Source organism: Pecten maximus, chromosome 1, assembly GCF_902652985.1.
Source record: "Pecten maximus chromosome 1, xPecMax1.1, whole genome shotgun sequence".
NCBI classification, from domain to species: Eukaryota; Metazoa; Mollusca; class Bivalvia; order Pectinida; family Pectinidae; genus Pecten; species Pecten maximus.
In genome coordinates this window covers 47,919,090-47,943,082 of record NC_047015.1, presented here as the reverse complement: position 1 = coordinate 47,943,082, position 23,993 = coordinate 47,919,090, and the positions used below count along the sequence as shown (strand labels likewise).

The window sequence follows — 23,993 nt, the reverse complement described above, 5'->3', positions numbered from 1 at the left end:
TGTATTTACATACACTCATAGACTGTCATGTGACGTATTAACATACACGCATAGACTGTCATGTGGCGTATTTACATACACGCATAGACTGTCATGTGACGTATCTACATACACTTATAGACTGCCAAGTGACGTATTTACATACTCATTGACTGTCATGTGACGTATTTACATACACTTATAGACTGCCAAGTGACGTATTAACATACACTTATAGACTGCCAAGTGACGTACTTACATACACTTATAGACTGCCAAGTGACGTATTTACATACACTCATAGACTGTCATGTGATGTATTTACATACACGCATAGACTGTCAAGTGACGTATTTACATACACTCATAGACTGTCATGTGACGTATTTACATACACTTATAGACTGTCATGTGATGTATTTACATACACGCATAGACTGCCAAGTGACGTATTTACATACACGCATAGACTGTCATGTGATGTATTTACATACAGTTATAGACTGCCAAGTGACGTATTCACATACACTCATTGACTGTCATGTGATGTATTTACATACACGCATAGACTCTCATGTGATGTATTTACATACACTCATAGACTGTCATGTGACGTATTTACATACACTCAGACTGTCATGTGATGTATTTACATACACTTATAGACTGTCATGTGATGTATTTACATACACTAATAGACTGTCACGTGACGTATTTACATACACTCACAGTTACATAACGTAATAACATAAGTCACACACATATTATTTAGTTTTCCTTTTAGCTGCCCGAACAAGTGTTTATATATATATTAATTTCTTAAAGTGCCTGAAGTCGTTTTTCATTTGTCAAATACGACATTCCATCGTAATCGTTATTGCACCTAATACTCATACATTTCTATACCTGATGCAGTATCAGATCTTGTTTTTGTTGTCTGTCTACCTGTATTTACACGACTTCATATATACATGTATATATAGATATATACATATACCTAAATCGAATAAAGTATGGTCGCTGCATATTGCTAGACGAATTTAGGTACAAGTGCTGTGCATACCTGGTATACAGATAATCACTGAAGTATGAACAGATCAGATATATATATATATATCATCAACGGCTGTACATCTTCGACAAGAGTGAGGGTGTAAATTCCCATTAACCGAATTTCCTGGTTATGAAATAGATTGTTCAGTTAAGCAAAGGACATGGAAAACTAGATGATCTTGATGAGATTCAACAAACTGTAAGTCGTATCTATAGTCGCCATGATGCCGTAGGGCTTTCCTCAGGTACTCCGGTTTTCTCCCACACTGCGACCTCTACTACGCTTCCATCCGCACCAACAAAAGAAATTAATATGTTAACAAAACTAGTATAATATGTTTCGCAACAATGGTAAAGTTCATATTTACACAATAAAATCTCTACACATGCCAAAAGGACGAACAAAATAGGTTTTATTATGAGATTTTAATAAGCATTGATGTCAATTTTTTTTAGTTTCATCGGGGTATAAAAATTTGTTTGTAAACTGTATGAATCCGCGTAGCGGTTTCTTACAGATGTTTGCAAAGACATTTTTTTTCATACCCCTATGAAACTAAAAAATAATTGACATCAACTCTTATAATTATTTTTTGAAAATAATTTTCTAATTTAAAACATGGTTTATGTACAATTTTACTAGTTTTATATGGGATTATTTTTCTCAAATCAATACACAACGTCAATTGTCGTATTGTGACGTCACATTTTTCGCGCCATTCTCGGAATGTTTTTCATAGTGGTATGAAAAAAAACCCTTAACCAATCAGAAAGCCGCATTCTACGTACAAACAATAGAAAATTATTTATAGTAGTTTTTACTTATATTCTTGATATAAACATCTTTTTATCATGCAATTACTAACAATGATGCAATCTTGAAATAAAAAAATAACTGTTGCGGTTCTTAAATGAACGAATGTGCTTTATGCATCAAATTTATTTATACTATACATGCAATATATTAAGCTGCCTTTGATGAAAACATAGAAATTCAATTTATTCTGCAACTACACAGCATGGAACGTTTGATGCGATATGACTTGTTTTACCATTGTTTCATTTTATATAAGTACGAGGGAACCTTATCTTTAGGCTTAGATAAATTTCCTAAGAAATACATTCAGCCTTGTCCTTATTTCAGCAATATTTCACTAAATATGTTCGACAAAACGTAGGCCTTTCTATAGTGTCGGATCTGTATATAAGTCTCCAAGCAGAGCACCAACTCATCTATGATAGAATTTATAGTTCTTTTGTCACCAACCTAGGTCTAATATTCAGAAGGTAACCTAACCCGGATTTCACCCAGCTTTGTATGGCTGGTGTCGTTCATTGGCGAACCAAAAAACGTTTAACCTTTCTGAACGCCTGGTCATTTTCTCCCTGTACTTTTTAAAGGTTCACTGTGCAATTCTATATTTTTTATTGCATTTGCCCTCGTTTGTTTCTATTTTCAGTTAGAAATTATGTTTCCGCTTTAATGTGGGTCTTCTTCGTCGTTGTTGTCGTCATCAATTGTTGTTGTTGTTGCTCAATCAAGGAAATAAGCTTAATCCAATAATGCTTCCCTATGAAACATTTTCACTAAAGGGATAACGCTGATATTGTATATGTCTGTTGCCCTAGATGATAATATAAACAATATTGACATTGTATATGCCTGTTGTCCTAGGGGATAATATAAACAATATTGACATTGTATATGCATGTTGTCCTAGGGGGTAATATAAACAATATTGATATTGTATATGTCTGTTGTCCTCGATGATAATATAAACAATATTGATATTGTATATGTCTGTTGTCCTAGGGGATTATATAACCAATATTGACATTGTATATGCATGTCGTCCTAGGGGATTATATTACCAATACTGATATTTTATGTCTGTTGTCCTAGGGGATAATATATACTGATATTGTATATATCTGTTGTCCTAGGGGATGATATAAACAATATTGACATTGTATATATCAGTTGTCCTAGGGGATAATATAAACAATATTGACATTGTATATATCTGTTGTCCTAGGGGATTATATATACTGATATTGTATATATCTGTTGTCCTAGATGATAATATAAACAATATTGATATTGTATATATCAGTTGTCCTAGGGGGTAATATAAACAATGTTGATATTGTATATGCCTGTTGTCTAAGGGACAAAACAATAAAAACATATTGTTATTGTATATGTTTGTTGTCCTAGGGGATAATATAAACAATACCGATATTGTATATGTCTGTTGTCCTAGATGATAATATAAACAATATTGACATTGTATATGAATGTTGTCTAAGGGGACAATAAAAACATATTGTTATTGTATATGTATGTTGTGCTATGGGATAATATTAACAATACTTACATTGTATATGTATGTTGTCCTTGGGGATAATATAAACAATACTGATGTTGTATATGCATGTTGTATTTGGGGATTATATAAACTGACATTGTTGGAATACAACCTTACCACAACACAAGACAATAGTAACAAAATGTTTAAATTGATATCAAGATGTTTTTATTGTTTCTGTGTTTTAATTCGTACGACTTGATAAACATAAACAACAATGAATTAAAGAACAATAACAATAAGATCAACAGGGTGACTATAAACAAGGAAATATTAAACAGGCGAAGTGAATCCAAAGAGATCAAGGAGCTTGTATAGGAATATTTGTGGAATTCGTGGAATGAATAAGTAAAATCAATAACAGGACTATTATCTGGCGACTATATAGACACGAAATAAAACATAACTACACGAATAAAACCTGTAACAGAAACGAAGAGACTCGTTATATTCATAATGGAAATAAATACAGTCAAACCTGCTCTAACGGCCACCTTTAATAAGCGGCCACCTCCGTTAAGCGGCCAGTCTGTGGTCCGCCCGATTGAAAACGCTATATAATGAACCTTAAATAAGCGGTCACCTGTCTAACGCGGCCAACGGCCACAAAAATCTGTCCCGAGTTGTTATATCGTCCTGTATTAAGCGGCCATTTTGTCCGGAAGTAGACATCCGCGATGATCACATGACCAGGTATTTTTATCAAATTCATCAAAACTTTTATCTTTGTTGGTTTTCATTTCAAAATACACTGTACATGGTATATTGTTATCAATATCAATAAGTGCGTTATAATGTGATAAATTCAATAAACTGTTGAAAAAAAGAATTCGGTAACAGGCCGTTCCTGGCCGACCTGGTTTAAGCAGCCACCTGTCTTAAGCAGCCAATATATGTCGGTCCCTTAGGTGGCCGCTTAATACAGGTTTGACTGTATAGGATTTCTATAACATCTCACCAATGTCCATTCATGGCCCCAGGTGAAAGTCACACTATCACTTATTTAACAAACATAAGGCGACTTTCATCTGAGACCGAGAATGATGAACGTCTATTCAACATTTTATACTAAAAACAGTTACTAACATAAATTATTAATTACTTTCTCGTTCTGTCCTGCAATTTAAACATATAAAATGGAATGTCATTAGTTACGAGGAATGTAACAGTCAAGTTAACTGCACGTTTCGTGGAAGTCATCTATCTAATAAAATCTTTTTTTTTTATAATTCCCAGCATATTGACCAATATAATCCTCTTGCAATTTTCTATAATTGTGCAAGATTGTAGAACAATATTATCATTTATTTTCAGCTGCTATTATTTAAGTGCAGTTTATATTCAAATAATATGCAATTTATAATTTTCATTGATTTTGACAATACATTTACGATTTTCGATAAAACAACAAACAAACAAATCAGTTTGCAAACTATCATTACATTATCATAGATATTACGTCACAAATGCTATGATGCCATGATCAAAAGGCTTCATTAATGTACTCATGATTTTGAAACAGCTGATTAATATTTGAGTTATCAGTTCATCCTTAATATAGATACAACACAGATGTTTATGTTATTTGACCACTTGTGAAGTCATACTATAACAAACAAATGATATTTCATACTTCCAGATAAGTACTATATACCCAAGATGGCATTTACTATTTTCAACCATTTTCCATTTCATATCAAATTCATCAACTTGTCATGTATTTATTTGACTCATTGTATCAGATTAATCATTCTCAAACATTTTAATCATTGTATATATACATTATCATAAACATCAACATCAAACAATTTCGTTATATAGATTAAATTCCATCTTTAAACGTATTGAACATACTCATTGAGCACCAATTGTTGTTTTTTTCCCTTTCAAACCGACTGAAATTATTGAATAAACTACAGTTTTTTACACTCGTTTCATAAATCTCATGACTGTACAGCTAAACGTTTCACCAAACCTACATGTACATATTATGCTAATCATGTTAAATTTTACATTTTGTATTGATAAATATTATGCATTTTCATTAAAATCTGTTTTGAATATTCATATAATGTAATGTTCACTGATGCTCGGTATATGAAGCATAATTAAAAAGGATGTAGAATTATTTAAAGCTGAAACAATTAAATATCACATATATCGTAACAACCCATGTAAACATAAATACGTGTAAATAAACGTGAAAGTAAGGATTTCGATGACGCATTACAAAGGATTGACTGAATAAGTGTAACAAAAGGATAATAATTACGTCCAAAAACGGACAAAACAGATTACACGTCAAATTTTCTAAGGTGACATTTAAATAATGGGGTAAAATATAACCATATATTATATATATATCTTAAATACTTAGAAGTAAGATTGGACGAAAAACCGGGAGGTTTGGTGTATCCGGAAAAGATTTACCGGATAATTGTAAGTGATTTAGGAGTTCGATGAGAACATAATGAAAAAAATGTATTGTTTAAATTTTAATAGATTTTTATATCAAATTCGTCTAAAGTTAAGTCTAAAAGGGTATAATTGTCAATATGTTAGTCAAGTAATTTGCATAGGTCATCGTGTGGAAATTCCTCTCGCGCTAACTAATGTAATTTGTCAGTGACTACTGAAATATATACATTATTTCAATTGTTCAATTAAACACCGTATGAATATCACTCTGGTCGTGTTATGTATTTGAGACCAAACCTAGCAACATGTTGAGAAAGTAAGAATAGGAGTTTAAGATAGTAAAACAAAAAATAAAACGCTGCTTTTCTCGGACAAAAAACAAGATATCAAATAAATTGTGGTCACCAATGTAACAAAAATATATGGAACAAAATATATGTTCGTTAACTCAAATATTGATCACTTACAATGCACTCGTGCACATCTCATGACTCGTTTCCACCCTCTTTTGTCACACAACATTAGAGAAAATCCCCAAAAACATATTAATCTATCGTTCACCTGGCTGTAATGTTAGGGGAATCCAATCCATCCTGGGTAGAAAAAGTCTTTGTAATCTTTGCTAAACTCTTTTCTTAATCCTGACCCTTCTTTAGCTGGCCATTGATAGAAAGTGACTTCTCCACCGGTCAGCCACGCTGACCACCAACTGAACGTGCCTACACTGCTAATCATGTGATCACACGAACCTAGAATAGCCATGTCAACTTCAGGGGAATTCCCCTCCATATATTCCGAACGGATTCCTTTCGGCATGTGTTCTTTTGTCCATTTTAGATCATTAGAACATATAACGAATAAGGGATATTTAAAACCCTTTGACAAAAAATAGTTGACTGCTTTCTTAAGGTAATCCTCACTTGCAACCATATAGCCGAATTTATGATTCACCAAATCTCCTCTCCTTACATGAACACCTATTAAAGTCACGTTTGAACGAGACATCAAATTGTGCTTTTTTAATGTCGAATCAATCACTTTGTTTTTACTTTCAACAATGCGATCCTGAAACGAGAACTGTTTTCGGAGAGATGTTGAAGCATTATAGAAATACATCCATGACTGAAGATAAGCTCCAAGTCTGTAGTTATTATTTGGTGGAAAAGAAGCCAAACGTTCATCATATCCACAGTTGAGTCTTTCACCCCTACCCACATATGTTTTGCATATATCTTTATTTTTTTCTTTAAGGATTACATCAAGTTTGAAAATTTTTGTCAAGTAATCAGTTTGTCCAACTGTTACGGACATTCCCTTTTTGGCAGCCAATCCATAAATGGTTGCAAACATGAACATATGGTTACCTAAGCCACCCATAAAACGAGTACATAAGCTGTAGTTGGCTGACCTGCTCGGGACAATATTTGTAGGTGGTTTTTGTGTTGGCATGGCAACCCCCTCATTGACAGATGTAGAATTTCTGGACATATTTTCAGTACGTGTGACGTCAGCAACAGGTTTTGGAGTGGTATGTTCTGCTTTTACAGTTGGCACAATTTTCGTTGTAAATGTTTTTGTGGTGTTTGTAGCTGTATTCCTGCTTTCTGTGACTTTCTGGGTTGATGTGATAATTGACGTTCCATTTGTTACCGCTTTAGAACTGTTGAAGTTATAACTTCGTACGCTTGGAAGTATATCTATTACTTTAGGAGCTACTTCAAATGTACTAAAGGTTCTGATGATTGTGATATTCTGTTTAAGTAAATACTTTAACATCGATGTATGCCGGAAACCTGGACTGAAATTCATCCCAACGAACAACACCACACAGCACACCATCAGACAATAACCGAAATCTGAAACGATAACAAAAACATAATCTTAACATAAAGGAATGTTAACGAAACAAAAACGGGTATGACAATGCCGATAGCAGAGACATTGCGTAAGTGGGTACCTTCGATGAAGTACTGTAAACGTGGTTATTTTCGCGATTTCGAGACGTAAACTATACGCGTGGAGGTAATTTTCGCGATTGACCCACCTTCGTTTGCAGTTCGAGTTTACTCAAATTAATATCAAATTAGAATTCCCCCCTCGCGTTAATGTCCACGTTTACAGTAGAAGACGCTTATTCTGCCGGAGCATCTGGTTTTATTGTTCTTATGATTGTTCATGGATTTCCATGCAAATCCGTATTTTTCTTCGTATTTTCCCCTCGTTTGATTAATTTTGAGTTGGAATTATAATTTCGTTAATATGTCGGTAATCTTTGCTGTTTCTTTGTGGTATCAAACATATAATCAGATCTTGCATTACCATGGAGATACGTGATACGCCCGTCAAAGTGGTACCAATAACTGAATATGCAATATACATCTAATCTACTCGCAGGCAGGAGACAAGCAGATGAAATATACATACAGTGAAATACAACAAGCATGTTATTTTTTCGCTCCTGCACGAGCTTTCTACAATTATAATATGCTATTTATAGCATAATCAGCCTGATATCCAGTTAATTGCCCATGTAGTATTTTGCATGTCACTGGTGTAATATACCCTGGTGCGTTTTTAATTAGTTAGGTCATTCGGTAATCGATTGTGACGTCATAATATGAACAATGGCGTTACTCATGAATCGAAAATGGATAACAAAACAGCGTCCTCTATTTGATTTTGTCCTCCGTATTTTGACTTTAAAACCTGTCAAACTGTTTTAAGAGTTATATGGGGGAAATAATGCCAAACTTTTCAGTTCAAATGAGATTTTATGAAACTTGGCAAGACTCGCAAAATCAAAACCTCAGAAACTCGTTTATAAAATCTCATATGAAATGAAAAATCATACAAAATCCCAAATATATAGGCCTATAATGTCCGGAAGTATACGTATGTATGTATGTATCTTTGACGTTGTCGTCATAGTAATCTTAGATTTCATTTTCTGCGATAGCTAACCATTTTATTTTTTTTCGCTTTGACAAAATAATGAATGTCTGTGCATACATGTTATACACAAATACTCAAATAATTAATTGCATCCCCAAGAATTTAACCGGACTCCATTCCTTTTTTTTTTTTTGTATGTAACATTTTAGGGCGCTTTCATTATAATCATTAAATATTATTTTATCATTATTAGTAGTAGTATTTGTGATAATCAGATATATTCATACACTGTTTGGTGACATCTTATGCACTTTCAACGTGAAGTGTTAACACTGTCAGTTTGGTTTGGTTTATTTTGTTTAACGTCCTATTAACAGCTAAGGTCATTTAAGGACGGCCTCCCGTGCGTGCGACATGCATGCGTGTGGTGAGTGCGTATGTGTGTTTTGAGAGGCTGCGGTATGTTCGTGTTAAGTCTCCTTGTAATAGGCCGGAATTTTTGCCGATTTATAGTGCTACCTCACTGAAGCATACTGCCGAAGACACCCAGCAGCACACACCACCCGGTCACATTAACACTGTCAGGAGTGTAGCATCTTTAATATCTCACACATTATAATATTATCAATTACAAGATAATGTTCAGCGTTAGAGTCGACCACGTTTCGAGAAACATAAATCCGTTTTGTATCCAAGAAGGGACAATTTTCTATAGTCGTGCAGACTGTCAGAGTAAGCTAAGATACATAAACAAACTTTGGTACTGAACAAGAACATGCACCGGTTCTTTCTCGTGTGGCGATAGAACAAATTGACCAGCTCTCCTAACGTCCTTGTAGGTTCAGGACAATCTAGGCAAAGTAACCACAATTGGTGGTGGATCGTTGGTAGAATGTTCCCAAGAAAGCACGTGTGGAATAGAAGTCGTCAAAGATAAAGACGAAAAGGCCTGAGGATAAGCCAGATATGACGATTACTATATCCTGCATGAAACTTCATCGAGATTTTTACTGAATTCTTTGCACAGTCGAATGATGGAACAGTTTCCCAAATTAATGCATTGCTTACTAAGCACAATTTGTTCCGGAGAATTAGACTTTACCATTTCCGGAGACTTTTCCCCAAAGCCTTACAATTTTTGAGCTTCTGATTTTTACAGTTATTAGCGCATTCAAATATCTCTTTAAATTTTGTTGGTGACATTAGCTTGTAATCACGACACGACACAACATTGAATGTACGTAGGTGCCCTCTCTTATCGGTATTGGACGCTTTTCTTGCACAATCGTATGGAAACACTTCACCTGTCCGTACTTTTGGTTTAATCGATATTTCTTTAGCGGCAAGGTAACTTTTTGCGGCTTTGTCCATAACGCTAACAAAATCCCATTTACTCTTCTTTCTAGCAATACAACATCAGCAGTCCTTGCTCGGCTGACTATGTATTCACTCAGCAATTTAGGAAAGCGGGCACTATAGTTTGTGATTTGCTGTTCAGTATTTTTTGCTTTTCTTTTGTTTTTGTTTTTTTGTTTTGTTTTTTGTTTTTGTTTATAGAATATTTATTGCACTCGCGATCAAGTATGACAACTGGTTCGCGGTACAGTACATGCACCGGTAAATGGTCGGAGACATCCATACGATAGTTGTCCAGGGTAGGTACATTCCTAAAAACAGTCAACTCTTCGCGATTGAATTAAAATTTATCTATAAGAGATCCGTTGACACACCATCTGTTGTCCATACCTGCGTTTGCTGATCTGGGTATTAAAGTTACCAACAATAACAACATTACCTAAGGCCATTCACGCGATACTATATATTAACCTGCTTTGGGACATTACTGGATGTTATCAGAGAGCCTATGAACAAGACAGGTGACCTAATCATGGAGTTAAACAAAGTAGCATATTATTCTACTGCTTTGTTAAACAAAGTAGCATATTATTCTACTGCTATGTTCAGACATACATTTAACTTTCGCAACACTTTAGCCCTATCCACCAAATTCCTGATTATATCTTCTATTATCAAGCTCAATAAGAAATCCACTGCAATATGCTTTTGAGACCCGAGTCAATGCTGTGTAAGAACTTTACTTGTTCGGAGAGCAGCAAGGGCTCAATTATTACCGCAATGTAGCAATGTCAGTTTCTGCTTGTTATGGGTAACCCGATGCCACGAATGTTCCAGCAAAACAAAAACAAAAACAAAAAACGGAAATACAAAATGTACGGTGCAGAGAAAACAAACGTTCCCTTTTGAAACAGCAGTGACTTATACGTTCCCTTTTGCCTGGTGGTATATTACGGTAATCCAATCCATCCTGGGTAGAAAAAGTCTTGGGTTACCTTTGCTAATTTTTTTCGTAATACTGATCCTTGTTTAGCTGGTCATTGAAAGAAAGTGACCTCTCCACCGGTCAGCCACGCAGACCACCAACTAAATGTATCTACACTACTAATCATGTGAATATGTCATGTAAAATCGAAAGCATGCAACAAGCTACTACAATATTTGATTGGAGTCAGGAAAAAGTCCTATCAAATCGCTTAGCTGATATATTTCTTTTGAAGATCGAAAAGGAGCGACCACATAGATCAATATATATATATAGGATGTTCAATGGTTTACCGTTTAATATCAAATATATTTCACGAGTTTGGCAGATTTTTCTTTTATTTATTTATTTTCACGAGTGCGTAGCGCGAGTAAAATTTTGTTTCGTCTGCCATAAGTTTAACCATGATAACATTAAAGTCACGTGATGGATTAGAGAAATCTCCTACTTACAGCGTTTGTAATCCATATAACGGCCTGTGTCTTCTTCCGAAATGGGGCTCAAATATCTACAACAAATAACATAGTGTGTTATATTTTACAAGCGAAAATATCAAAAAGTATTAATATGATAATTAGGTGTCGTTGTATATAACAACACAACCCTCTGTTCTCTGGTCTCCTGGGTGATGTCATAGTCTCATATCATAACTTTATTATTTTTATCCTAATACCAAAAATGTTGTAGAACAGCATAGCTCGTCTTGCAAATGTTTGTCAATAAATAATCAAGATACATCAATTTGTATTGTTTTGCATGTTGGATAAATAGGGGTTACACAACGAGTGACTGTTGGATATGGAATTTATTTCAGACGAGTAAGTTAAATTTTTTTAAAGTTACAAAAGACACGAGCTTTAGTGTGTGACCTGTTTCTACCACAATAATATCGGCTTGAATCAAAGGGAAACGTTGCCAAATATAATTTCGCGTATGCAAATAAAGTGTACCGGTGACGTCCGGGACCCGGTGATGTGACGTCATTAGATTATTGATGACGTCAATAACAATTGCAGCTTGGGTCTAAGTTCGAATTCTTGACCAATCAAAAGACCGGAAGGTCATATACCACAGGTGGTATATAACATATATTTATCCAACAGTCGGCACATTTATACAATGGCTTGAGAGTGGAATAACACGGCGTATTGTGGTAGAAATAAGATTAATGTTAGTTACTTGACGGAATTAATTTGTGTTAATCAACCTGGTATAAATTGTATACAAGCTTAAACAGTATTAAGGCACAATTGGTTGTGACGCATGTAGACATAGAGGACAGAGTTATTCCAAGTCAATTTTAATTATTATGCAAGACTTTTTCAAAATATCAATTTAGTGGGAGAGGAAGGAACTGCAATATACATATCCCCGACACATACATAGGTACATGTTTTTTCTTGTTTTTTTCTTTTCAAAATCGTTCAGTTCAATTCCGGCATGTGATAATCTAGCCACACAGAGACCCTAATGTCAAATACCAGTAGCCTCGCTAATGTTTAAAACTTTCTGACTTCTATTCCGTCCCTAGCCTGTCGTTACCTACATGCGTCATAAAGATTTTCTCCACTTTTTCTTTCTCTGTTTTCTCTAATTGTAAGCGTTAGCCTGAATTTATTACCATACTGACACCGGATATAAAATGATGTTTTCCCCCTTCCCGTCTACTTCTATAGTGAAGTCATCATGCTTATGACGCCGTGAAGTTATGTCGTCACATCATGACTGTAATGATATATCGGCACGGGTTGGAAAAAAACTGATTTATCAACCATTTAAAGAACTCCACTAATCACGTGGTCAATATATATTATGACTGAAAAAATGTGTGCAAATAATGTATCATCACAGCAATGGTAATAAAGGAAGAGCATCGACCAATCAGAACAACGTTTTCTATTCACCACACAGAAATCTGGCCATTTCCCCGACAATCTATGATTATGTAGCAAATGTAGAATAAGCTGTTTTCTAGCAACTTTGCTGCAGAAACTAATATGATTTATAGCAAGACGCAACATGCGCTACTGTTTTGTATAGAAATTCTTACCAGATACAAGAGAAAAATAGCGGTGAGGAGAAAGCCATTATTTTTCAAAATGGCGCTGTCTTTTATCAATCGGAACACCTCGGGTATTCCTTCCTAGCTATCCGGAAAGGCCTGAGGAGTTCCGATTGGTCTTTTTATGTGATGACGTCATTTGAATTCTTCAAATGTTATGCTATTGATTCCCGCGTTTTTTCGGATGTAGATACTTTAGGCCTATCTGTTTCATGGTGGGTTTTTTCCCCAACTGTTTCTCGTTTAGTTTGCGTTCGTTTTTCCTCAGTTCACGTAAATATTTATATATATAATTTATTATAAACAGTCCATTTGTACTGAGTCCAAGGAGAAACTATTACATCTCATATTTATATATAGGTCAATGAGTTGGCCCAGTAAGTATTATCACGTGGGTAAGTACCCTAGGCCGATTCCTCTCACGGCACTAACTTCCACTCGTGTTAAAGACTCTGATATTATAACAAAATTCGCGAAATAACGAAGCAGCTGTCTAGAAGGAAAGTAAATAATGCAGATGTCACGTATAGACTTCAGTACTTACACATTATTGAATAAACGTGAACAATGGATATTTTATTTCGTCATTTTAAAGTAATGGACAAACTACAATACAATATTCCTGGCACAAAATTTACATCTGTCGCGTACCAAAAAAATAAACGTTGTATCTACGTAAAGAGTATCAACATCTATAAAATGTTATAATTACTAATAATCATAAGGACGGCTGTTACACATTGTGGAGTGCGTTAATTAAATACATTAATCAATATAATTTCAGATGAATTCTATGCTCACAGAATCATCAATATTTCTTTAGTTTTCTAGGGGTATTTTTACATTTGCTCCACATGTTCCCATTGGCACAATGCTAAGAGGCAGTTGCCGCCATACGCCTATTACACCCAGTGCTGAGTGGGTGATTTTTTCTCTTTTTTTTTCCTTTTAGCTTAGTGTTTTCCAAAGTTGACGAAAATGTAAATCAGTATTGAGCAGTGATTTCAATGTTGTTATAGTCGATATGAAAGCAAGATGTATGCTTGCCCCAATTACATCTTGCTGTCATATCAACTATAACAACATTGAAAACCACTGTTTATTGCTTGAAATGAAAAAAGTCACGCAATCAGAATGCTGCATTCTGCAAACGAACAACGAAAAAATAATTTAGTTAATAAACATTTCAGCATAAACAGATAGCAAATCTTCATAGCTACTTTTGAAACGAATATCTTTAAATAGTTTATACTTGACTGCAATTTTACTTATTTTAATTTTTATATTGATAATGTGGTTGTCAAACGCCTTGGTAAACTAGACCTAATTTACACGATACAGCTAATATATATATCTCCAAATAAATATAATTCCAACTTGTTCTAACTGTCTCCAACAGTCGACACTCATGGCGGTGCGTCTGCTCAACTAACAAAAATCAGTTTTTAGTTTAGTTTAAACATATTTCATTGTATCATAAATATACAAAGGGATCGGGCACAAGTTTTCCAACTTATATAGAGCCCTTTCCCAAAAACAGTATACAACACAAATATTTACACAAGATGACATTAGAATTTACATAAAGTGATTTTATTTTTGAAAATATGAGTTTAAGAAGAGTAAAGATACTCGGGTGATAATTAGAGGGATATGGAGGAAGAGAATTTAGAAGTCTCCTTCATTTACAATTTAATTTACAATTTTTGAAGAATAATTAGAACATTTTTAACAAGAACGTTTTAAAGTGTTGTTTTTAGACAGAGTGAGTGATCCTTCTCGACTCAGCTGCCAAAATCAGTAAAGTCAGACACGACGTTGAAAAAACCATTTTGGTTGGATTTTCTTCATTACATTTCCTCATCGTTACCCTGTCTGCTCTAACGGACTGAACCCCCAATGGCACAAAAATTTCAAATGTGAATTTCAAATTGACAGTTGGCATTCCAGATAATGCATCCCCGTTGTGAAATAAATATACATGTCATATGCATAGATCCCCAGATAAATGCATTGATTGGTGTGAATTAAAAGTCCTTGCATGAAAACTCCAACGAAGATCGTTTATAAAAAAAGTTATAGTTCATACACTGAAAGACAGCCTATCAGAAATGCTTTGATGGATTGAAACGAGTTTAAATTTTCATAGATAACGTAGGACATTTAAGCTTGTCATATCGCGAGTAGGTTTTGCGAAGAACCAGCCCTTTATTGTATAGCGATATGGAACTGTTCAATGTGCCTCCTAAAAATTAAAATTGATTTTTGTTACACATTTTGGTATCAAAACAATATTTGATAAGAAAGAAAAAAACTTTTTCTCCGCTGAATGTTACATTTTTTGTATAAAAGGTGTAAATTATAACATTGTTCTTGGACAGCAATTTAATTAGAAATGGCTAATTATCATTTCTCTGGTATAGTGTATGCTTCTTGGAAATTGCTGACACGCTGTCGTGAGAAAACCTTAACTTAGTAACTTATACCTTTGTATTGAATTTATCTTTAAACAACAAAAAACAAGTAAAAAATTCGGTCACGTTGCCAAATTCAAATTCATTTATTACCCTGTATCATCATGAATTCCCTGTACCATCATGAATGCCCTGTCCCGTCATGAATGCCCTGTACCATCATGAATGCCCTGTCCCGTCATGAATGCCCTGTACCATCATGAATGCCCTGTACCATCATAAATGCCCTGTCCCGTCATGAATGCCCTGTACCATCATGAATGCCCTGTACCATCATAAATGCCCTGTACCATCATGAATGCCCTGTCCCGTCATGAATGCCCTGTACCATCATGAATGTCAAACTAATCTATTATTCAAAAAATAGTCTTTGTCGATCAATACATCTAACAAAGAAATCTAGTTAACAGGATATCAGGACCGCATTGCTTATACTGGACCTAGTTTAATCTAGTTTTTGAGAGTCATGGTGGCGCTGTTGCTACCACATTTGTCTCTCACCAAGGTATTCAGCAACACGGCCGGTCACTCGGGTTATCGCCCGGTAATCTGGGCCGACTTCTACATTTGGTTTGTTTGTTTTTGTTTAGCGTCCTATTAACAGCTAGGGCCGACTTCTACAATAAGATCACCTAAAACGATACGAATAGTATCGAAACTGTTGTAAAATGAACATTATATGACTTAAATGAAAGCTCCTACTTCTGACCAAATGTTGATATTTTTCAACTTTTTTTTAATAAAATGATTTTATAGTTTAATTGATTCCGTTTGACTAGATTCTGCTTACTAAGGGCTGTGACCATATACATTGTACCGACAATAGACTAACCAGTCCTGGACCCTAAAGCCTAATTGGACGCAGACCACCGAGACCAGGGTTCCAAGCGAACGTGTGCAAAGTTGGACATTCGGAAAGAAAAGAGTAATTAGAAAAGGGGAACTTTGGTTTGGTTTGGTTTATTTGTTTAACGTCCTATTAACAGCTAAAGTCATTTAAGGACGGCCTCCCGTGCGTGCGACATGCATGCGTGTGGTGAGTGCGTATGTGTGTTTTGGGAGGCTGCGGTATGTTCGTGTTAAGTCTCCTTGTGATAGGCCGGAACTTTTGCCGATTTATAGTGCTACCTCACTGAAGCATACCGCCGAAGACACCCAGCAGGACACCCAACCCGGTCACATTATACTGACAACGGGCGAACCAGTTGTCCCACTCCTAATATGCTGAGCGCTAAGCAGGAGTAGCAACGACCATTTTTAATGACTCTGGTATGTCTCGGCCAGGGGACAAACCCAAAGCCTTCCTTACAGGGGCAAACGCTCAACTGACGACCAAAAGTGAGGCATTGTCAAGGGAGACATTAGGAAGAAGAAAGTTGTTCAGAAAAAAAAAGAGAAAAGATAAGATCCCAAATTTAGTCGCCTCTTAAGATCATGCAATGGGGGCAGCAGGTACAATTCTTACGCCCTACCTGCAGGGCAGGAAAAGGGTAACAAATGAGAGAAAATTATCTCAATTATAGCATTGAGTGAAATAGATTTATTATAGAAGTTTCCATGTCCCCGATATGACGACGCGGAAGGCTTTTTTTCCATTTTTCACTCTTCCGAGATTTACCACATTAGTCGCCTCCTATATACAAAAACTGGATAACAGCAGTCGTTATTTATTTTATTTCATTGTTTTCCATTCCCCTGCCTTCACTGTTGATTTTAGAGGAAAACAACCAGAAAGATCGGAAAGAGGACCCAGGACCCCAAAACCTGTCAATTTTCTTTCGGTACTTTTCTTCTAAGTTTTTCTCTGCTTTAAGAAAAAAATAATATCAACGCAGGAAAAAACAAAAAACCAAAAAAAAAAACCCAAAAAACAAAAACAAATACAAATAAAAACTAACAAATATAAATAAAGCAAGCTAAATCTTACAAAGCCCGTTCCAACAATATGTTCGACCTATTAATATTTAATATATTTCACATTGTAACACTGTTGATAGCCTACTGGATTTCTCCCTGGGGTATAGAACTGCCATATAAAACGTCGTCGTTATTATAGCTGCAAATGGCATTTAAATATGTTTTTTATTTACTTTTTTTAGTATCGGTAGTGCTGTTATTTATTCATGATACTCATAGTAACCGGGCGCTTTTAATCGTTTGCTTTTTAACTAGATAATAACACCATTTGAAAGAATTTCGCTGGTCAGAAATGAGTTCGTTCTTTGTATAAGAAACATCTGTTGCATGGCCAAGGTTCTGATGGTCAATTATTTAAATAGAGAACGTTTTGAACTAGCTCCTTACCAAATACAGCTATGTGGCTTACGTGTTTTTTCAAGAACACGAAATAAACATATGATATTGACATGAGCATGGGAAATCAATATCGACCTGTCTGATGAAAGGCGTGTTCTCGAGTGGTATCACGCGAACAACTGTGAAGGTAGTGAAAGTATTTGTTAACGTCGTATTGTCGTGATGAAGTGGCAAAAAGGTTATACCAGAAATATACTGGGGTAAAGTACAAGCCACTCTGTAGATAGTTTAGTCAAATAGAAATCTAGACATAAGTCTGTCGCCTTGTACCCGTTCCATTTGATTTGTAAATTCAATGAAATATTTGAGGAAAAAATGAAAACAGAAGATAACAAAAAAAATTAAAAACATTTTTTTAATTAAAAAAAAAATTAAACTATAACAGTAAGTTACATAATATCTCTTTACATCTTCTTTTTTTCCCGCAGCAACATCATGTGCGTCAGCGATGTAGGCTTTGTATTGCCAGAACCACAATAAACCCGTCATGGATAAGAGACACCTGGAAAAGTGCTGGACTGACGGAGTTGTCATGACCATCATATGTCTAACGCCTCTTTATTTCATGGAAATGTGAAAAAGTGTCGCATCACTTCAATATTATTCTTGTTTTACATGCGTGACAGTTTTCTGTGTATCGAATCCAACTATGTTTGTTTTGGTGTCAAGGTTTCTCCGACTGTAATATCCACAAAATATCTCAGACATCGTGACGGCCTGATACTCTTTAAAAACACATTTCCCCCAGTATTTATTTATTTATTTATTTATTCCTACTTCGGGAAGTTAGAGTTATGCCCATTGGAACCCTGAAACCAAATATCAGACCCCTACAACAATTATATAAAGGAGTTTACTGACGCCTTTCAACGCTTGAACTAAAAACCTAACATTTGGAAGCCAACGCCGACGCTGCGGTAACATAGGCTCGCCCTCTCTTTGACAGGCGAGCTAAAAAAATGTCAGAATACAACATATACGGGAGTTGGAATTCGGAAGTAGGTCAAAGGTCACGGTCAGCAGGTCAGCTAATGTTGTGCCAATGGAAAGGTTTTGTCACAAGGAACACAAACGTCAAATAATCAAGCTTTATTCTGACACCATGTGTGGTGTAGGGGCCCTACACCAGACATTGTGCCAGAGCAAGAGGAAACTCGGGCTAGCAATCCTCATTCATGATCTAACCCTATTAAAAAAAAGTCTTATATGATTTGCATTGTGATGTGTGTACTTGAATGTTAATAAAATATTGTTTAAAAAAAAAAAAGTCTGCACATCAAAAAAAAAAAAAACAGAACCAAAAAAGAAAAATCCAAGGAACGAACTTCTGATGATTCAAATAACATACCATGACTTGATGAAATATCTCATCATAATTGGTTATGATTTCCGGCCCAATTTGACGTCTTCGTCATGAATTTTCCTGTATATTGTATGGAACAGGAAATATGTACTCGTGGGCCGTAAGGCATGCCGTCAATTAAATGAATCGATTTGAAAAGCTATGAACTGGTAAAGTGATATATCTATGTTACAATGAAAATAGAAATACGATGTATATGTATATCAAATATGAGCGAAACAATCAATATTTTCTGTGAAATAGCTAGAATTTAGTGAAATGATAATTGTATTTTGAGGTTTCCGTACTGTTAGTTTGCATCACTACGGAAACGTTTAAGTTCAAATGTCAAAAAAACTATACCGTTAGTTATCTATTTTTCTGTGAAATGAAATCATCCAAATTCTAACCCTACCCTAAGGAAATAGATGTAATATTTGTTTTTAAAAATTCAAATGACTTCTGATTAACCACGCACTTGGATCTCTAAAAGTCCGTGGATTAGCATAAAGGCCTATAATCGAGATGATTGGCTGATTGGTTCCAATGATGACACCCGACAATATTTGGAAAAATAAATGGCTTTAAGTCGCATTTAAGGTCACATGGGTCAAATTTGACAAATTAACTGAAAGACATCAGTCACCAAGCATTGAAAAGCGAGTGAGCTACGTGAACCATTTTGACATCTTCTTTCGGACCAGTTTCAAAAATAAACACGCACAACCATAATATTTTTACGTCCCTGACAGATAAAGCTTATTTCATAGAACGAAGACAACACAGTGTATATGAGTAAAATTTCTGCCATGCGGGCATTAAAATCAAATTTCCCAACGCTTAAAATTTGAAATATGGATAGAAAATATACAACAATGGCGTCTGAAAATTTCTGACGAGCATCGAAGTTTATTGACGATTTATTCAATTAAGTCTGGGTACTCCAGAGATACATGTACACAAGCGGTACAGAATGCTAAAATGATGTTTTTTGAAAGACATGCAGACAATCCTAGGTGATAAAACGCAATTTTTTACTTGCCTTCATCAATCTGCCAAGTCTCGGTTCGCTTCAATAAAGCACAGCTTCAATAAAAGAAATTAAGAAGCTCCGTGGGAATGTGAAAACGTAAAATCAAGGAAGTCCATAAGGGCCGATGACTGATCTAACAATTTGAGTATATTTCCGTCCATACACGGTGTGTATATGAAATATCTCGTATCATATCCTGTATGATCCCCATATAAATAGATTTAAATGCTTTACAGTCATAAACTGACTGTCACTATTTCTAATTCAGATTCGTTCCCCTTGGGAGATGAAATATAAGTTGTATAGACTATAGAGAGAGTATTCTGAAACAAGGTTCGTTTTACACCTAGTACACATCGAATACGCCACATATAAATATGAAACTGACTATGATCCATACGGACCATTGTCGCGGTACAGGTTCCATGCATCCATTTGATCTCAGCTCCTATCAACATGACGTGATAATAATTTATAACCACACACTTTATGTGTGGTACGAATATAGAGGTAAATATTGGCATACTTTATGGTACACCTTATTATGCAATAAAATTTCAATCCCGACAATTACCTCAACATGTGCATCGCTTGGTTTAAAACTTTACTGAGGTTTTATAATTTTATGACTACGTCCATGATCTAGTAAATCATTATACAATGTCTACAATATTTACCCATCCATTGATCCTATACTACAATACTGATATGATTTAATGGTTAATGGGAGGGGGGGGGGGGGGGGGGGGAGGGGGGTGTTCACATCTACCATGCGCGTATCTTATTTGAGTAAGGACGGCCCTCCCAGATTGTTTCGCTAATGTTATGGTCCCCCCATTGATCTCATCAACGTCAATTTCCATTTGAACTTTAATTCAGGACTAATGCCTTCCCCGGTATGGCGATTTAAATGATATAATACTGTGATTTTAAATGTGTCTTTTCGTGACATACACATCGGAAAATCGAAATTTGATTTCAGATAGTGTAAAACAATGATGAAACCTTTAACTTAATTACCGCGAGTGGATATGTCCTTAATTCTCATGATAGCAAATTACCGATCTGTCATTAGAGGTCATAAAGGAACGTACAGCTGTTCAATGAGGGAGCAGAAATGTTCAATATCACAAGTTCCACGTTTGCTCATTGATTTTTAAAACAAACTTTCCATAAAAAAAATCTGGCCCTCAAACATTGATTCCACACCCGACCGAGTGTGAAAACCAAACATTTATCACCGACATATTCTCTGCAGTATTTGGAAAATAAACTGAATAAACGATTATCAATACTGTAGTATTAATACTGTAATTGAATAAAAACCGTATGGCTTCTACTACAAGGATATTCACGTGATTTTTTTTTGATATTTTTATAAATTTAGGGACGGGGTAGCGGGGATATTTCTACATTTCAAATATTTTCTTAAGTTAATTTCTATGTTTGTTTTAATTCAACAAATGCTCATGGTAATTTTTTTATATTCAATATGGTGTATATATCAGTTAATACACATTTAGAAGGTATGTCACCGGTTCCTACTTCAGTTAGACTACATGTAATATGCTAATTAAGTGTCTTTTCATTGGTCGGGGTCATTCTAGCCACTGTGGGCCATGTAAAGTGACACTCGTGCTAAATCCATAGCGTTTGATTGGTCGAGGAGCTCAGCCAATCCCCTGCAAGACAAAGATAATACTCCCCATTATATATATATATATATATATAGAATTAATTCATGGAAGAGTATGGCACCACCATCTTGAATATTTTGTAAAGACTTGCGAATAGTTTCAATTATTAGAAAAAATCAACTTAAGACATTAATGTTTAAGGTAACATCCTTCCACCCCCAAATTCCTCCTTTTATTTGAGAATCATCAGTTTATCACTATCCTTTGATGTACTTGTGTAGTATTTCAATATTTATTCATGTTGATCAGACGTTCTCGTTTGATATTTGCTGTCTGATGTACGTTTGTTGAAAGTTAAGAGATATCGTATGCTGTAACGGTGGTGTCCGCATGCTTCCGCTCTGGTCATTCTGCCTGCGTGCAGGGCGCAGATTTCCTGTTTAAAGGACTCGCACAACTAAATATTTTACTATGTGTTATAACTAGTGACTCCATCCCCCTAATGCGCTTATTTGAAGTTCAAATGATGTGAAATTAATATCAAATTAAAGTTTAAACTTTTCGCTAACTGAAAAATGGTATTATTATATAGATCTAATGGCAAATAAGAGCACACGGGTACTCGAAAGACAGTAACCCTGGCATTTGCAGTGGACGGGAGAACCCCCACCTGAGGAATTCCCGCCTTTTTTCATCTTAGTCATATGTCATTCTATTTGCAGAAAGAGTGCACATTTTTGGGTTTTTTTTTCAAGTCCTACGATATTACTCTTTATTCTCATATATAAGAAATACCTATTCCATATGTTGATTACTAAAGAATCTTCGTTAGGTACTTGGTTCAGTCAGAGACGTATATACCTGATATACAAGTCTCTAGTTCAGTTGAAACAGCAGCTGAATTGGCTGATGTAATTGATGCGAGTCCTAAGGGCTTTTCCGGAAATGCATGATGCCCTCCAAAAGAGGGGTTTAGTTTAACTATAGTTCAAACATGTTGATTAAGGCGAAGGTGTTGTTCTCACTTTTGCTAAAATGTATATAATTCTCTGTTAGCGTAGTTCTCCCTCGCCTTTGCTATATGTAAAGATTCTGTTGATAAGAAAACGATCCACTTTGACAAGGGGTATGCCAAGATGTTTTATCATTCTACAAATTTAGAGCAAACACAGCTCCATGAGTGGACCAGATTGTGTAGTAAATGCTGATATTAGTTTTTATAAGGTTGATCATTTTTGGTCCTTATCACGACCAAAAATTACGGTGAATACATCGTCGGTACTCACGTACCAGTAATCTGTCTTCACAAAGCTCCGATCACAGGGACCTGTCAAGCCTTATGTTATAAAAAAATATATAGGTTGAAATATCTATATATAAAGATCTAATTTTACAATGCAAGAATAAACGATTTTTCAAACCCTTTTTTTCATTTCACTCAGCCACACTTTGTGTGGAACAAGAGGTCACATTTATACAGTGAAGTGATTCACATAATTATTCTTAAACGCAATCTTTGTACACCTGGTATATGCAGTGATGGCTGTATCTCCATTTGCCCACTTTTTAAAATCCTATAATGAGGGAAGTGTTGTGACAAGAATTATAGTCTATTTCAGAGTAGTTAACCTAAATTTACCTGTGTTTTTTACCTGTGTTTTTCACCTGTTACCTGATTATATCATGATGGTAACTTATACCTATAGGATGTACATATCAAGAAAAACTTATTAATTAAAAACAAAATGCAATAAATTACAAAATATATATATATTAATTCCATTTATAGACTATAATGAACTAATTATCTAAAATCAAAGATTTTTTAATAATCATTTTATCATTACTTATAATAACAATAAAATTTACAATGATCATATGTAGCAATGTCCAATAATATTAATGACTGAATGATGGAGATGACTCGCGGATCATCAGCTTTCCAACCACGGACAGCTTATTTGACCTCGCCAACGCCGACACCATCTACTGCGACGGAACATTCTTCACCTTTATTATGCAAACATTTCAGTCTCCATGTTAACTATACCAGTGCGATTTATTGTCTAATGTTAAT

The 23,993-nt window shown here is 35.1% G+C and overlaps 1 protein-coding gene across 2 annotated transcripts in view; it reads right to left on the bottom strand.

Moving 5' to 3' along the window:
• Positions 1-3,546: 3,546 nt before the first annotated feature.
• LOC117336315 (galactoside 2-alpha-L-fucosyltransferase 2-like) overlaps positions 3,547-23,993 on the bottom strand; it is a 31,128-nt gene continuing 10,681 nt past the window's right edge. For both annotated transcript variants that reach the window (XM_033896817.1, XM_033896809.1), the window contains exons 2-3: positions 11,505-11,560; positions 3,547-7,675 (exon numbers count right to left, since the gene is read on the bottom strand). In XM_033896817.1, coding sequence (XP_033752708.1) covers positions 6,393-7,675; positions 11,505-11,520 — 1,299 coding nt within the window. In that variant the 5' untranslated portion in view covers positions 11,521-11,560 and the 3' untranslated portion in view covers positions 3,547-6,392. The remainder of the gene's footprint in view (positions 7,676-11,504; positions 11,561-23,993) is intronic.